General features: G+C 41.5%; 1 protein-coding gene across 3 annotated transcripts in view; it reads right to left on the bottom strand.

Moving 5' to 3' along the window:
• LOC118417274 (GATOR complex protein WDR59-like) overlaps window positions 1–16,238 on the bottom strand; it is a 21,827-nt gene extending 5,589 nt beyond the window's left edge. Inside the window, exons 1-24 of one of the 3 annotated variants that reach the window (XM_035822777.1) lie at window positions 16,090–16,238; window positions 15,775–15,824; window positions 15,162–15,300; window positions 14,170–14,255; window positions 13,656–13,736; window positions 13,410–13,447; window positions 13,090–13,178; window positions 12,586–12,702; window positions 12,336–12,413; window positions 11,601–11,760; window positions 10,888–10,967; window positions 10,033–10,260; window positions 9,313–9,477; window positions 8,718–8,813; window positions 7,791–7,950; window positions 6,885–6,947; window positions 6,254–6,323; window positions 5,446–5,587; window positions 4,759–4,892; window positions 4,497–4,578; window positions 4,197–4,309; window positions 3,136–3,271; window positions 2,537–2,569; window positions 1,402–1,474 (exon numbers count right to left, since the gene is read on the bottom strand). In XM_035822777.1, coding sequence (XP_035678670.1) covers window positions 1,402–1,474; window positions 2,537–2,569; window positions 3,136–3,271; window positions 4,197–4,309; window positions 4,497–4,578; window positions 4,759–4,892; window positions 5,446–5,587; window positions 6,254–6,323; window positions 6,885–6,947; window positions 7,791–7,950; window positions 8,718–8,813; window positions 9,313–9,477; window positions 10,033–10,260; window positions 10,888–10,967; window positions 11,601–11,760; window positions 12,336–12,413; window positions 12,586–12,702; window positions 13,090–13,178; window positions 13,410–13,447; window positions 13,656–13,736; window positions 14,170–14,255; window positions 15,162–15,300; window positions 15,775–15,824; window positions 16,090–16,173 — 2,497 coding nt within the window. In that variant the 5' untranslated portion in view covers window positions 16,174–16,238. The remainder of the gene's footprint in view (window positions 1–1,401; window positions 1,475–2,536; window positions 2,570–3,135; window positions 3,272–4,196; window positions 4,310–4,496; window positions 4,579–4,758; window positions 4,893–5,445; window positions 5,588–6,253; window positions 6,324–6,884; window positions 6,948–7,790; window positions 7,951–8,717; window positions 8,814–9,312; window positions 9,478–10,032; window positions 10,261–10,887; window positions 10,968–11,600; window positions 11,761–12,335; window positions 12,414–12,585; window positions 12,703–13,089; window positions 13,179–13,409; window positions 13,448–13,655; window positions 13,737–14,169; window positions 14,256–15,161; window positions 15,301–15,774; window positions 15,825–16,089) is intronic. The other 2 variants (XM_035822778.1, XM_035822779.1) reach the window with 2 other exon arrangements.
• Window positions 16,239–16,279: the final 41 nt, after the last annotated feature.

Raw genomic sequence — 16,279 nt, 5'->3', positions numbered from 1 at the left:
TGGAGGAATATCGAAACGGCTCTAGTTTTTGGGTAGTGAAACCACCAAGCACTTTTTGGGACGTCAAATGCATTACTTAGACTCCCTTGCAGTTTCCGGAACAGGGCTTTTTTTTTGGGGGGTGGGGGCTTCCGCGATTTTCAACGTTGATTATGTTCTTTTGTTTCGGGAATGTAGTTAGCCGAGGAAGGGAGTTTGGTGTGGAACTTTTGAGTTTGCCGTTATACTGATAGGGGAGTTTTTGCACCATCTGAAGACTCGTTATCACGGCAAACTTCCTTCCACAGCAAACTCCCTTTCCCGGCAAACTCCCTTTCCCGGCACAAGAGAACATAATCAACGTTGAAAGTCGGGGTCCACCCCCCCCCCCCCCCCAAAAAAAAACCCAGCCCCGTTCCAAAGACTGCAAGGGAGTCTATGTACTACCCTGCATGCCGTCAAGAAGTACATACTTAGTAGCCTACGAAGACTAGAAAACAACAAAAGACCAGCCGGCATTCTATGACATACAAAAGTCACTCACGACTTCAACCTATCATACACACGAACAAACACTAATAAAAATCGTCTTCTTTCAATATGAATAAATATATGGTGCTATTACAGAATAAGAAATGCAAGCAAGAAACTGCCGAATAAATGGGGAGGGGGGCAAAATCCAGAAAAGGGGGGGGGTCAGTACTCTCTACGCCACTTTCCATGACAAAAGGGATGCACTGGGTGAGGCAGACCGGGGAAAGATAATTAGGTGATAATTGGCCGCTAATGTATGCATATTCCGCCAACACACAATGCAACACACGGCTCGTGTCCTGTTGTGTAAGGTTGTTTCAAGGGAATCTGTAAGGGTATTTCAAGCCCTTTACACATCCTGCACACAGAAATGGTTCGTTTCCGAGAGATTCTAGGACATATAAAGGACTGTACACGTTTCGTTCGCAGGCATGAAACCTCCGGATTTTGAAGGACATGTATAATTTCCAGAAAGGTGTAAGTCAGTTTCCATCCTGGAAATGAGGCTTTTGGTGCAGTGTAATATTTCCCCTCAAGATAGCTTAGAATGCACCATTTTAACTTAAAATTCTTGAAAACTCCAGACCCCCCTACAATAGTGTCACCTATGTCACTTATTGCAACTAACCAAGAAATTTGACCCCCATAAAACAATCCTAGTTAAAAGCCTGATGTATGTTAACCAATCTTTAACAAATTTTCCTGCCTACTAACCTGTATATGTCTATCCTGACTGCAGAATCTACTTTTGATAAGTGAAAAAAGGAAGTGCAAATTTATGATCTACAACATCTGTCTCCTGCTTTGGACTTATATTGGTACATTGATGTATCTAATCACAAACCCTAATAATCTTATTGAAGAGCCACGAAGGAGTTATGATCTCACCTATAGTCCAACCACTTGTCACGAAAGTGTCTGTGTCGTAAGTCCCTGGGGAGCCGTACATATTTCCTGAAGACTGGATACAGAACCATAAAGTATGACATACTGTGAACATAGTGTTACTATGAAAAGCCATTAAAAGTAACATTTTTTCTGTTTCCAACAATTGTGCAAATCTTTTTTTTTCCAATTTGCAGTATTCTGTACAAGTCATATGAATGGAACTTCTTAGAACAGCTTAAGACATGACGATGATGATTGATGTCTGAAATTAAGACGTGAAGTCCACTCAGGGATGTAGATTGGATTTCAGTAGTGAAGGCAATCACTGGCTAAACATCAACTGAACAATCACGGCACGAAAACTGATATTTAAGCACGCTTAAACCTAACGTAAAGGTGACGTTGATGTACAAGAGCAACTAACGTAAAGGTGACGTTTATGCACTCTTGTGCATAAACGTCACCTTTATGCACAAGAGTGCATAAATGTCATCTGTACGTTAGACTTAAGCATTGCTTAAAGTATCATTTTTCGTGCCGTGAATCTACACATTTTATATACAATGTAGGTCGGTGTCATGTTTTGTCAACTATTTAAATCTGCAAGTAATTCAGGATGGCCACATGCATTAAATTCATCGGTTGTATCTTTCGAGGAAAATGTACTAAAGAATAAATAATGTACTAAACCCTAAATTTTCTAAATTTCCTTTTTCTTACTTCTACAGTACATATTAGTGATGAAAATGCCCAACATTGTAAACTGGTTGTTAGTTGTTGCTACAATATACTAGTAGTATGTTGATCACATGGAGTAGATTTCTTCAGGCAATGTCCCATTCATCAGGCAATTTCACTGTCTTTGAATTTTTACAGAGACTATGAAAGGATCAACCATCAACAAGGACTTACAGTAAGTTTTGTATTATAGGAAAGGTAAATTCATAAGTCACATTAGTGACCCACGAATACTTTCAATGTGACGTCCTACAGTTCTTACTTGACAAATGTGACAGAGCCGTAGAGCTGTAAAATCTACAATAACTGTTGATAAACTGAATTATACCAGAAACCAAGGAAGTTCATGATTTGAGGCTAAGATTATACGAGTGTCTAAAAGGTAACGACACCCCACCTTTCTGCTAGTCATTGAGGACCCGGATCGCAACTACACACGGCAGAGAGAATAAAACATGCAAAAAGTCCACACAGCAATAAACCAACGCAAAGTAAGTAAAGAAAGTAGACTCTCTGGAATGCTGTCACCTAAAAATGTCATTGTATATTACAGAAACAACTATGATTGGTTTAAAGAAAAATTACATGCATAAGGTCTTCTGCCATTTTGTGTCGTCGTATACAAAGCTATGTTATTAAATCAAGTTTCCTAGTAATATTGCTATATGCAAATGTTATCAATGATAATAATCCGACACTTACATGTATCTATCTAAGTCTTAGATTTTGGCAGTCTGACTTACAATATCAAAATATTATCTTTTGATCCAACAAGAAATTCTTTCTTTCTATCAACATCATATAAAATTAAGCTCTATCCTATGATTATGTATCATCAAGAATTTCATAATCTTTAAAGCAAACCTTCAGATTCTAGTTTGGTGGTGTTTTTAAATTCAAAGAAAACAGTTTTAAATGCAAAGAATGGAATTCTTCTTATTTCTATTGCAGAATGACTACTGTAATCCGGATCTTCACAAAAGCAGTAGAACTCACAGAGTTGGACTGGAAACTGGAGTTAGAGCTGGACTTGAGGAGGCCCCGACCCTCAGGGTGCACCGTGGGAGCTCCGTACGCACAGCACAGCATGGCCAGGGTTTGGACATCACACAACTTACTGTAGTGTTCCAGCCTGGGGGAGTATACAACAACATATACACATCACACAACTTACTGTAGTGTTCCAGCCTGGGGGAGTATACAACAACACATACACATCACACAACTTACTGTAGTGTTCCAGCCTGGGGGAGTATACAACAACACATACACAGCACACAGCTTACTGTAGTGTTCCAGCCTGGGGGAGTATACAACAACACAATACACATCACACAACTTACTGTAGTGTTCCAGCCTGGGGGAGTATACAACAACACATACACATCACACAACTTACTGTAGTGTTCCAGCCTGGGGGAGTATACAACAACACATACACATCACACAACTTACTGTAGTGTTCCAGCCTGGGGGAGTATACAACAACATATACACATCACACAACTTACTGTAGTGTTCCAGCCTGGGGAGTACATGTATACAAGGTGTTAGTCTATCACTGACAGGGATTGCTTTTTTAAATCAATAAGTTAAAATTCCATCAGCAGGGTTGGACAAGTCCACTAGCCTGATTGTCGCAGGCAAGTGAAAGTGCCCATCAGCCAAGTGTATGTTCTGCACCACAAGTAAGATTTTTTTACATGACTGAGATTTTGATATACTTGTTACATTTCACAGTCATTAAAGCATTGGTCACCATAGAAAAATAGAGCCACAAGAATTCCATTCCTGGAAGTGAAAATACATAGAAAAATGTCATTTTGGACAAGTGAAAAGTTGGTTCGGACAAGTAAATTTTTTATGTACTTGCCTAAAAGGACAAGTGAATTTTCCAAAACTTGTCCAACCCTGCATCTGCTATAAATTCCAAGGCTAGCCATTATAGACATTAAAAGTGGCCAGTGGAGCTGCCTTGGCTGCATTTCGGTAGAACTTGAACAAAAGGAGAAGACAGCACAAGCGAGGAGAAAATTGAAATTCCCCTACACACTTACAGTGTCTGTAGTAACCTCCTCCCAAAGGGGTGCTGTGCCCAGGGGCACTCCAGGTCAGGGCTGGAGCTGGGGGCCAGGTCTGCACTCAGCGCTAGAACTGCCAGCGACCACACCTGTTAAAGACACATTAAGAGACAACTCTTAGTACTGCCAGCTAACCCTGCAACAACAGAGGAAGGGCGAAATGTGCCTGGGAGTTACATGGGAGTTCACAGGTAGATATGAAGCTTTTTAAAGTTGAAGTTAAATGATGGCCCAATGATGGGAATTCATGTCATCTGTTGCCATGACAACACTCACCTGCACAAGGTCCTTCCTGCCCACCTGATTGGCTGCTGCTGCGTTCCTAGTGCACATGCTTGGGATGTTGTTAGGGTCCAGTCTACATGAAACAGACGACATCGTTTGGATGACCAAAAGCAATAATACAAACATGGTAGTCCTTGCCAGTAAACATAAACCCCCTAGAAATACTAAAAACAAAAGTCATCCATATCATAAACATCATCTTTACATCTATTTTAGCTTCATCAGTAAAAAACAAACAAACAAACAAACAAACATGTATGTCTCGGCCAGTTTCTGGTGTACAGGCAGCAGACAGCTGACGTCCTGTATCAGGACCGGCCCGGCGTGCGGAACCTTGCTGCTGACGTTCAGGTCTCTCTCGCGGTTCTTCCCGCTACGTCGCGACTTCTGCACAACACAGACGAAAGGTGTTGAAAATATGAGATCATTTTATTTTTATCGAGCAAATTATTTCTTCTGCATACTTGTAGAGGTAGTGAGGGCTGGGAAGCAAACTTGAATCTGACCATGTTTCAGGTACAGGCTCTCCCCTCAGACTCTACTTTCACATTGCTCTTTTGGTTTCATTTGGGACAAATCTCCATTAGTGACTGATATGTCACTATTCTTCCTGGAGGCCAGGTGATTTGTAGAGAATCATCAACTCTAGATGGAAGGATTTGCACCGCACCATCGCATGTGTGGCTCGTCCCAAACACGGGACCTCCATTAAATGTCCTATCTGAGGGACGGCCCTACTCATTTTCGCCTGAGTAAAGCAAGGAAAGCCATGTAAAGTGCCTTTCCCAAGGGCACAAGATGGGTGATATGACAGGATTTGAACTTGAGACCTCTCGGTCCCGAGCCGTTGCTGCTGCGCCATGTGATCTCACTCTTCCAGTTTTGCATTGATTTTCAAAATCCAGGACCAAACCAATCAACCTGGTGTGTTCTAACCCACCTTTTCCTTGAAGTAGAAGTTGGAGAGTGGAGCGACCGGCACACTCTCCCCGGCGTAGATCCGTGAGATGGATGACTGGGAGCTGGACTTCATCATGTTCATGGGGTGGAGACCCATGTAGGCTGACAGGGCGGAGAGGGACCTGGGGAAACAACAACAACATGTATTAACATTCTTGAAATAGTTGAACTGTAATTTCCAACACCAAAATTGGACTCACCCAAATTTTCGACTGTACTATGTATTAACATTGTCCAGAATCCCTGATGTACAGTTTGTAGGGACTGTTCTAAAGCAATCAGATCAATCTTCGAGAGGACGTTAAGTCTTCAAGTCCTGTTTGAGAATCAGGCATTCAACTTCTGCATCTTAAAGATATACCCTGGGTGCCAGACAGGATCGGTCAGCTAGCAAGTTTTGTTCGGGGATGCAAGACGATCTCACATTAGCGCTCCGGGGAGTTTAAGCCCGAAGACCTCATCGGGCTTAAACTCCCCGGGGCTGATAGGAGATTGGCGGGCCTGACTGTCTTGGGCCACCAAATAAACTATCCTAGCTGCATGATCCTGGCTGCCCCCATGGTATAAAGATACTACCTGTGGCACTTGTAATATGAATAACAGTAGGAGTCTGATCCAGGGGCCAAACTTTAGGACACTACAGGTTTGGTGTCAGTATCAGAAGATTCTCTATTCAAACTATTATTACAGCTAGAATATTCTTTGACAAGCATTTTTGTGGTTTGAATACCTGTTACTAAAATAGCGTGTTAAAAATCACAAAAAGCGAAATAAGCGAATAAACTGACCTTGGAGTCTGTTCGGTGGTGATTGACGACTGTCGGATGGTGCTCGGGCGTGTGAAGTACACCAGCTTGTCTGGAAAGTACATGTATATGGTCTGTTATGTAACGTTACAAGCACTCGTCATTCAGATTTGGAGAGACATCTTTCGATTGCATGTGTCCTTTTTACGATTTTCCATTTCAAAACAGCCAAAATACCACAACAATCTTAGCCTGAGTACCATCCTCCAATTAGTGACCGCTGGCTCAGTACTTTCGCTTTCTATTGTTAAACCTCGGATTAGCAAGTAAAAATATTGAGCCAGTGGTCACTACAGAGGATGGTACTCAGGCTATAACAAACTGGGGATGGCGATGAAAATAGATGGGGAAAAAAGCAGCTTGTCATTTTGGCTAACAATGTATTGCAGAGATACAGACCAGTATCTATTCAGATATGTATAAGTAACAATACCACAAGTCCACAACAGATAGGTCTATAAGCAGAAATAGAAATGAACATAAGAAATTCAAGGGGATTTAGTTACTGACCAATCTAGTAGTACCTTGCTGTAGTTATACAGAGAAGAAATGGGAACTGAATAGAATAGTATAGAAAGCAAAAATCATAGAAGAGAAAGTGAAGGATAGATACATGGCTCAGCAGTGCATGTGGACTGTCTGAGGGCGATGGGACGAGTGAAGTAAACCAACTTGTCTGGAAAAGAACACAGCAGGACTGTTGCATTGAAAGAGTGCAGGGAACAGCCAAAGGTTTTTAGGAGGTAAAAATGAGAGAAAGCAGAAAAATCTGATGTGTACACTATAAGTGTAAAGAAAGAATGATTGTCACTGACCAGTTTAAAGAAGATAGCTATGACCATCCCTCAGCATAACACACCAGCTTCACGGGCACACGTTGGAGAAAGAACCTCTCATGCACATCTAACAATAGGTGTAGTTTTAAAGTATCTAGTGGGGTTTCTCCTACACATCTGTTCCATCAGTACTTACCTTTAGTTGTGGAGGTCTCATAAAAACTTCAGTGTTCTCCTCAACTTGTTGAAGTTTCCATGAGTATATGATGTAAAATCTCAAGATATGTTCAATAGACAATAAAGAAATAAAGACTGGCTCCAAATCTGACCTCTTTTAAGAGACTCTTGAAGAAATGACAAAAATGAATGGGCATGGACTATGAACTCTGATGAACTTTTGCTATACTATATGTTTTTGTACCATGTATATGAAATGATGTATGTTGACAGATTTTTAGGACTTGATGTAATCTGTATCTCTGATATACTGTAAATGCAGAAACGTTTGCAGTAGTTTTATTTTGAATTCACGATCAGTGGCCACCTCATGACCACCGCGAACTTAAAACCACCGCAAACACTCCACTCTCCTGCTACCATGAAAGTAAATCCCCGCAAACTTCAATGTATTTACAGTATTTTACCTGACCCTCACCTCCCTCATATGACCTCAATGAAAAGCAGCCAGCAGGCCAATTTGAGCTTCTCATGAATAATTAAACAGACAAACAAATGTTTCTCACCAACACCACAGAAGCGGGCCCCACTGGTCCTGGGAAAGGGAACGTTCAGGTCCTGGTAGGTGCCGTAGGTGGGGATGGACATGAGGGGAGGGTTCACTAACGACTCCATGCTCTGCAGGGGGAAGGGTGTCTGTCGTACCGGAGAGGAGTCCTCCGTCAGCTGAGCGAGACAGGGTTGTTTAGTACAAGACAAGGTTTAAATGTGCGTGTGACATATGCCAATCATAAAGCTTAGTTCTACTTTCAGGTGCAATGACAGTATAGTGGAAGCCAATTATTTGTATTTCTTATAACTGTATTTTTCGGGAAATTGTATAGAATTCCAAAACACCAAACCATTTACCATTTACACAGTTATAAAAACAATGCATAATTGTATCACCTTTTGTCGTACATTCCGCTGTATTATATTGGATTTTGTCTGATATGAATCGTATTATGACCCAAAAATATCCGTTAAAAGTTAGCAGAGGGCAGTTAGACATCTGTACAAAGATACTAAACCGCCCAAACTATCAAAATTGTCTCTTAAGGGGCACAAAAAAGGCCGGCGAGCAAGCGGTAGTCTGCACTATACAAAGGAACCGTTGGCAAGCAAGCGACCTATGAGAGTGAAAGGCTTTCATGTCATTTGGAGCGTTGTCTGAAACCAAGGAGTCGACATGGTAATGTCGATATGGTCGTAGAACATACATGTATAATCTAAGTAGATATCAGTGGCTTTTGCTGTAACAACAATTATTGAACAATAAATAAAACCGTTTGGATTCAATTTGGATTTTTTGTCAACAACTCATTCTAGAGAGAAGAACTAACAAAAAGCAAAATGTTCTTTCCTCTAGTACACATGCGTTAGCTGGAAGGTGTTGTGTGCCATTTGCAACACCTGTATAGCAGATCTGATACTGTTAATTAAGGTAGACTGACCGGGATGTTGTCCAGTGTGTTGACCATCTGTCGGATACAGGCATCCAGGCACCCATGGTTCCGCCGTACGTACTGAAGGGACGTCTCACGCAAGTTCTGGAAAAAAATGCATCAAGATTTTGCTACAAAAAGAAATGTTGTTAACAAACAACCTTAAGGCCATCTGTAGTACAACTTACTACAAGAAAGGCAATGGATGAAATAATGTATGGATAAAATGTCAAGCCACAATGGTCCTTACACAGATGTAGTCACTGGTACAGGTTTGACTGTATTCCTTAAGCTTAGGCAACAGTGCCCATCAGGATTGTAGCCCCGGCCGGGCTCCAAAGCCACAGATACCGGATACCAGTTGCCGGAGACCAGGGGGTAATCATTGGTGTTCCCCGCATGTACGGCACAGTGTCTATTCATAACGGGTCCCAGGTTCATTTTGAGTCGGGCTTAAATTCAACCCAGTCCTTGACTGAGCCCCTGGGGCTACAAGGTGTCCCAAGGGGCCACGAGGGGGTCACCTGCCAAAAGCAGCCTGTGAACTGCCCAGCAGGGCCCCTTCTTCCCATTGGGACCTAAGTCTTACATAATAGTCACCAACCTTCAATAGCGTGGTCTGCAGTGCGTCGGTGATGGACGTAGGTCTGATGAACTGGAAGCTGGGCGCAGCGTTGTTGGGGTACTGCGGCGGGAAGGTCACCACCACTTTAACCTCGTGGTTCCCACATACCGCGTACACCGTGCAGCAACGCTTTATCATGTCGGTCTGGGTGGGACAAGTATGCATGATGAGAAAACTTCAATCATAATATTACATAATATCAATTTCATGCATCAAGAAGGTAAATGATTTAACCAAAATACATTCTTTTCTGTGTGCAGCTAAAAAATGAACCTGCAGTTCCAGAGCAAGCTGCCAGGGGGCCAAAACATACATCATTTCTTCTTGACATCACAAACTATCTACCAACAAAAAATCAAGACCTTAGCATGTCCAGGTCAAAAGTTCTGCTGCAGTACCAAAGTCAAAAACAAGGGGGCCCAAAATTGACCTTGACATTCGTCTTCCCAACACCTACCCCCAATACCAAATATCAGTACAACCCATCCAGAGGCTCTAATGTTATGCTGACTACCAATATCTGGAAACAAAAGCAGACAGGTACAAACAAACAAACAGACACACCCACCAAAAACATTTCACATGGAGGTAACAAAAGTTCAGCTCTATCTTGTTGGTTTAGAAATAACAGTGGACTATATAGAAAAAGCAGAAGCTCTGAAGGTAGACAAGTTTTCCTCAAGTACAGAGAAGACCCACATCACTGATCTGTATGTTCGGGATGGGGATGTTGACCAGGAGGAACTCCTGCTGCAGAGTCTCCGGCTGACCCATCAGGTCGTCCTTGGACTTCTGCGGACTGTCCAGCGAGTCGCTGGTCACCCCGCCCATGATCTGCTCGATGATGCTGTTCCTGGTGCTGGAGGTCTCCGACATGGAGTCTGTCTCCATCTCTGTACTGTCCTGCAGGTCTGTGTGGCCACATAACTGTAGAACAATATAAATGGTTTATTGAGAACATACAGTTCAAGATGTCTAACAGTAGCAGCCGGTCGGCTAAATTGATGTCAGATATAGACCTGGCAGCTTCATACTACACGATAAAAATACAAGAACGGTGTGAGTTTTAAAAATCTTAAGACCAGGTTCCTTGAGCACAGACACCCGAGTTCAACAACCTCAAAAGTTTCCCAACATATTCATATAGAATCACCGGGTCATTCGGTCTCACTGAACAAAGTTAAAATCTTGGACATACAGCCAGACGTTTTTGTTAGAGGGATTTAAGAAGCCATCTACATGAGAGCTTTACACCTATCCCTGATCATGAACAGAGACAGTGGGTGCCATAGACTTCCTACAACCTATGATCCACTGCTTACTGAGTTACATGTTCTATCTGCATGATGTCACAACAGCAGTGGATTGTTCATTCCTTGACAAAAACTGGTGCTGTTCAGTCGAAAATTTGGGTGAGTCCAATTTTTGTATTGGAAATGACAGTTTAACTAGTTTGATAATAAGTCTCTCATGTCAATACAAAACATAACTAGGCAATATGGTATCTGTATACAACATGTTGATTATGAATGTAACGTCATACATGTAACTTACTCGCTGTAACTGAGGGTCAATTTTCCATATTCTCAGACTCTGGTCCTTGGACCACGTCACTAACTGGTAGTCAGCATTGTCTGAAACAGAAAAAAATATATAAAAAAGGGAACACTGATATTTTATATGACATTTACATATGGTAACTAAGGCCACAGCAAGTAAATTTTATGGATGACATCCTCTGCAGACTGCAAAAATTGTGCGATAGGGCGAGAAAAAAAAACAAGATTGGTGAAAAAAACAAGATGGCTACATTTCCAAAAATAGGCACCTTCAAGTTGTGATGAATGTTGTAACAAGAATTAAAGGGACAAAACATGGTATCAGAGCCAACAAGGCATTCATTCCTGTATTTATTAAAGACGTGTACTGGTGACACAAGTGTGGCAGACTGGCATCACCAACAAAGTTGGTAACCACACTCATGGCTTCCATATTGGTGTCACCTTTACAATTATCCAATAAGTTTTATTTCTACAACTACAGTCCTGGGCACCTCGTAAGTGTCACTTCTACAAGTACAATTATTAGGCTACAACACAACATATTTGCTCATTTTGGTACTTTGTCGTCATGTTGACTATCCCTGCAGAAGAAGAAAATCTTGTTTTTTTTTCTTAATTTAGGCGAAAATTAATGCGCGCGCTGATGTCATCCATAAAATTTACTTGCTGTGGCCTAACTGGAAAAAGATAATTGTTGGAACCTACCCTCATTCTGTTTTCTCCACTGGAATTCCAACACCACATCTGTATGTCCCACAAAGGTGTGTATGGGGGATGTCAGGTTGTCTGTGTTCCACAGCAGTAAACTGTTCTCCCCCCTCCTCAGCTGTGGGACCATCACTGTTATCAGGCCATGCCCAAATGGCTGCAAGAGGAAGGAGAGAGAAAATGGTCAGTCTTTTCTTCTGACAGTACATGCACGCCTCCTAGCAGATCACAAAGGTACTGGTGAGTTTCTGTGACCAATACACTGTCTTCATTTAGGTCGCATCAAAATCTGTCAAAGTTGTTTCCTAGAATTCAAACAGAAATAAAAAATAAAAAAAATCATTTTCAGTTGTTGTTTGTTGTTTCTGTCCATTTTATTTCAAACTGTATGAAATGTTTGATACTGTAGTACATATATGGCTGTGGCAACACCAATAATGTTAACACATCTTTTAAATGACTGTTGAGTTATAATAATTGTTTCATCTCTAATGTCTTCTTTTTTTGATGTTGTATATGATTCTGTATATATGGGCCAGGCTCATGATTTAAATAAATGAATAAAATCAATATATACTCTGCAGGCATATTGCATAGCAACAAATTATTATGTGACCGGGCTTCTAAAATGTACTAAGGTACCAATATTGTAGTACATTTACTATCATTAGTATTATAGTAACTTGTACCACTACATGTACTACAACACTGATGTCCTTTCAGGGTACATACCGTGTATCGTGCCCGCCACACTGGAGCACCTGACTTCAGCATAGACGTGGCTCTCTTGGGGTTTGTCACATCCCAGAACTGTGATTGAGAAATTAACAACATTACAAGGAAATTTTGAAAAATCAGTAATACCAACTTCACATATATAAAAGACAAAGAAATATCAAACTGTTTCTGTGAGAAAAAGAAACACAATTCTACAAAAGACTCATTTTGCCTGTTTTTAATAAATTTGACCTTGAATTCTGACCTTGACGGTACAATCCTGGCTGGAAGAGGCCATGAGGTGTTCGCTGGTGGGGTCCCAGTCCAGACCATGTACCTTGGACAGGTGAGCTGCGATGTACTGCACAGGTGTGCTCCCTTTCTGTGGGACAGAGTTTGCCGGAAGCTTATTCCTAGGTATCTACATACACTACGTCGATGAAGATTAGACATCCAGGTAATAAGATATGCCAAAAAGCAGTTACTCAAGCAACTGGATATGATTTTGGAAACGGTCAAATGTTCCAGATAGCATCCACTATGTTTCGTCAGTGTCACTGACCAGACGTTTCAGTTTCAGATAGCATCCACTATCTTTTGTCAGTGTCATAGAGGATGCTATCTGAAACATCTGACAGTTTCCAAAATCATATCCAGTTGCTTGAGTAACTGCTTTTTGGCACAGCTACATACACTGTATAGCCATGTTGGGATTCAAATGAAGAAACACAGTAACTAGATAAGCGTGATGTTTGTATTCTATCCTTACCCTCTGGTCCCAGACCCGGATGTCCCCTTCATGAGTGGTGGCTAGCAGGTAGCTGTTCACCTTGTTCCACTTCACCTGTGACGCTCCAGCTGTGTTAAGAGTTTTCACATTTACTTGTTTGTACATTGTACAACAAAACCTTTAATGCCACAACAATTAAAAAGAGTGAAGAGACTGTGGAAAAGTCACTTACAGTTTCACAGAGCATGAACAACGATATATCGAGTACAGCAAATTAGAAGACATATCTGATTGAGTAGTTACATAGCACAAATACATAATCTTAAAGCGCAAGAGTTGAGAAGCCTTTGAGGACTCACCTACTGCATTGTATGCTAGGGATGGTTTCCTTGGGTCTCTGTGGAACAAGAAGACATTATCATGGTCATAATTTCTGTTTATTATTTGGTCTTCTTCTTCTACATACAGATCTAGAGATCTTGAGGAGGCAAAATTGACAATATTGCATTTTCCTATTTGCCTGAAGGAGTGTTAGCACAGTAGCACATGCCTTGAACAGTCAAAAGCGACAGACCAGAGTGTTGAAGTTTGATTGACATGCTGACCTGATGTCCCACAGGTAGATGTAGGTGTCCACAGAACATGTTGCCATGGTGTTGGCATCTGACATGGACCAGTCCACATCACTGGAGGGGGAGAGGGGCAGGTACATTATGTTATTATCATTGTTACTTTACATCATTATTGTTGCCACCTTTACATTAGGTATAGGTAGCATGCGTAGTCCAGTGGTTAGTGGCCTTGCCTCTGGAACTAGAGATCATGATTTTGATTCCGGCTGTGTCGCTCACCCGACATGCACGCTACTGGAAAGGGTTGCAGTCCTTAGGACGGGACGTTAAGCCGTTAGCCACTGTTCATTGTGCCTGTTGAAAAGAGCTAGGGGAATTTCCCTGTTACAATGAACCTGTAAATACTGTACATAGCGTCTGTCCTCTCTGTCATGACCAGTGGAACACTAGCTCTTCAGTGAGCTAAACTGGATTGAGATCTTGGCTGAAATAATGTTCTTACTGGTTAGTACTTAACTATTAACAGTACCCCATAGTGTAACCATACCTGATAACACGGGTATGCCCCTTCAGGACAGAGCGAGTTTTCAGCTGACTGTCCTGGAAGCTGTACACTTCTGCTGTCTGGTTCGACTGCAAAAATAAAGGGAAATACAGTAATAATAACTTCACGTGGACAAATCATAATGTAAGTTACTACCAGCAAAAAAGCAATGCTACTAGTAGGCATACTATGAATTAGATACCACATCCATGGAAGATTTGTATTTTGGTACAACCATTCTACATGTATATTTGAGGGTAGACATTTCACATGCCTATGGCTGCAGACGGGTCCCAAAGGCTACAATGGGTCAAGAAACTGAACACATTCCCAAGTCATATACTAAAAACCTTTCTCACACGTAGGGATGCGTACCTAAACCCATGTTTAGGTACAGGTCCGGATTCAAATCCAGAGGTTTAGGTACAGGTCCGGACCTAATGAGTCCGGACCTAAATGCATGGCACTGAACATTATATCATGATATTATATTATAATATGTTATAACGGGAAAACAGTGTATTAAAAAGGATAGAAGCATGTTTGAACCGATAAAAACGTGATTACTATGGTAGACACAAATTTGACCCTTGTTGTTTTTCCCTCACTGGGGCTCAGAGACTGCTATGGTAATTTCACAGTAATTTTATCTGTCAAAGTGGCCATCCTCTGACCTGTTGTCCTGCCTGGCTTGCACTAATTAGATACAGGTCCAGTACGGTACACCAGGGTTCCGGTAATTTTGTACCTGTACCTAATTGATTGTACCGGTACTGTATCGGTACACTGTACCGGTACACATCCCTACTCACACGGCATCTAATGTAATACGAGTTTAATGAGGCAAACAAAAGACTGTCCATCATAATTAGCAGTTCAACCAATGATAGTATGGAAATTAGAAAATCAAGAGTATCTGTTGTTAGCTGCCAAGCTGCAGCAAATGTTGGCAAGGGTTCTCAGATTCAAAATGTGAGACTTGAAACAATACTTACAGCTGCCACAAAGAAGTCTCCATTGGAGGCGTGCGGACACCACTGTACTGCGCTGACTTCCCACTTACTCTGTCGAACACTCTTCTTCTGCAGCTCGGGCTGCTGGTTATCCAACTTCACCAGCGCAAAATGTTTACGTCTGGAGATGGGGGCAATGACATTAGAACAGTCATTCCAAGGATACAGTTTTGCATACAGTGTCCGAAAAGATTTTTCAATCATAACTCCATTGATGTAGGGACACGCACAGACAGTAGGATGATATGGCACCCTGAAAAGCTTGGAAAAAAATGAAGATGCTGGGTTTGACAAAAGTCAAAAGTCACATGAAAGACCTGTTTGTACCTAGAGAGAGGGTCTGCAATGTGTAAATCGTTGTTGGGAGCCCCCATGCAGACCATCTAGAGATGTTCACTTTATTATTCTTTAGTGTCCACAATCTAGACGAATATTAGATTATCATGGTACTTCGGGAGTACTCTGCTGTCAGTACAGACTGTTTCAGAAGTTATTCCATTTGTGCAATAATCCATTACCTAATATAGGTCCAAGCCATGTCAGGTTCCAAATTATGAAGGTACACCTTAGGTAGAAATAGTAGTATAGAACTCACCCTGCCAACAAGGCATGCGAGCCTGTGCAGTCCACTGCCATCGCCGTGGCCTGAAGAATGCAGGATAGAATTCAACACAAGACTGGCCATCATGTCAGCTTTTCTACTTAAACTAACTCAATCCCCTTCATAATTTGCACAAACATACAAAATTGTGATAGCTGATAGGAACGCCCCCCTCCCACAACACCAAATTTGGAGACAAGTTGTGCAAGTTCAGAGTCATGTCAAACGAGTTAACTGATGCAACATCATGAAATAGGTTACTGCGATGTTAGGAGGTCTATCTTAAGTCTGTAGGCTGTCATTAATTACCTGCAAATCTCGATATTCGGCGACAACATTTTCACTGCTCCACCTCGCAGCCATCTTGGAAAAACTACCGCAAAATGTGACCATCTTCTTCACCTTCCAATTTCACGACGTTGAATAAAGACTCCATTATCAAATTCTTTCATATAAAACATATTCATAGTGTTTGATACATTCTTCATAGAAGACATAA

Source organism: Branchiostoma floridae, chromosome 6 (assembly GCF_000003815.2).
Source record: "Branchiostoma floridae strain S238N-H82 chromosome 6, Bfl_VNyyK, whole genome shotgun sequence".
In the NCBI taxonomy this organism is placed as follows: domain Eukaryota; kingdom Metazoa; phylum Chordata; class Leptocardii; order Amphioxiformes; family Branchiostomatidae; genus Branchiostoma; species Branchiostoma floridae.
This window is presented reverse-complemented; position numbering and strand designations above follow the sequence as displayed.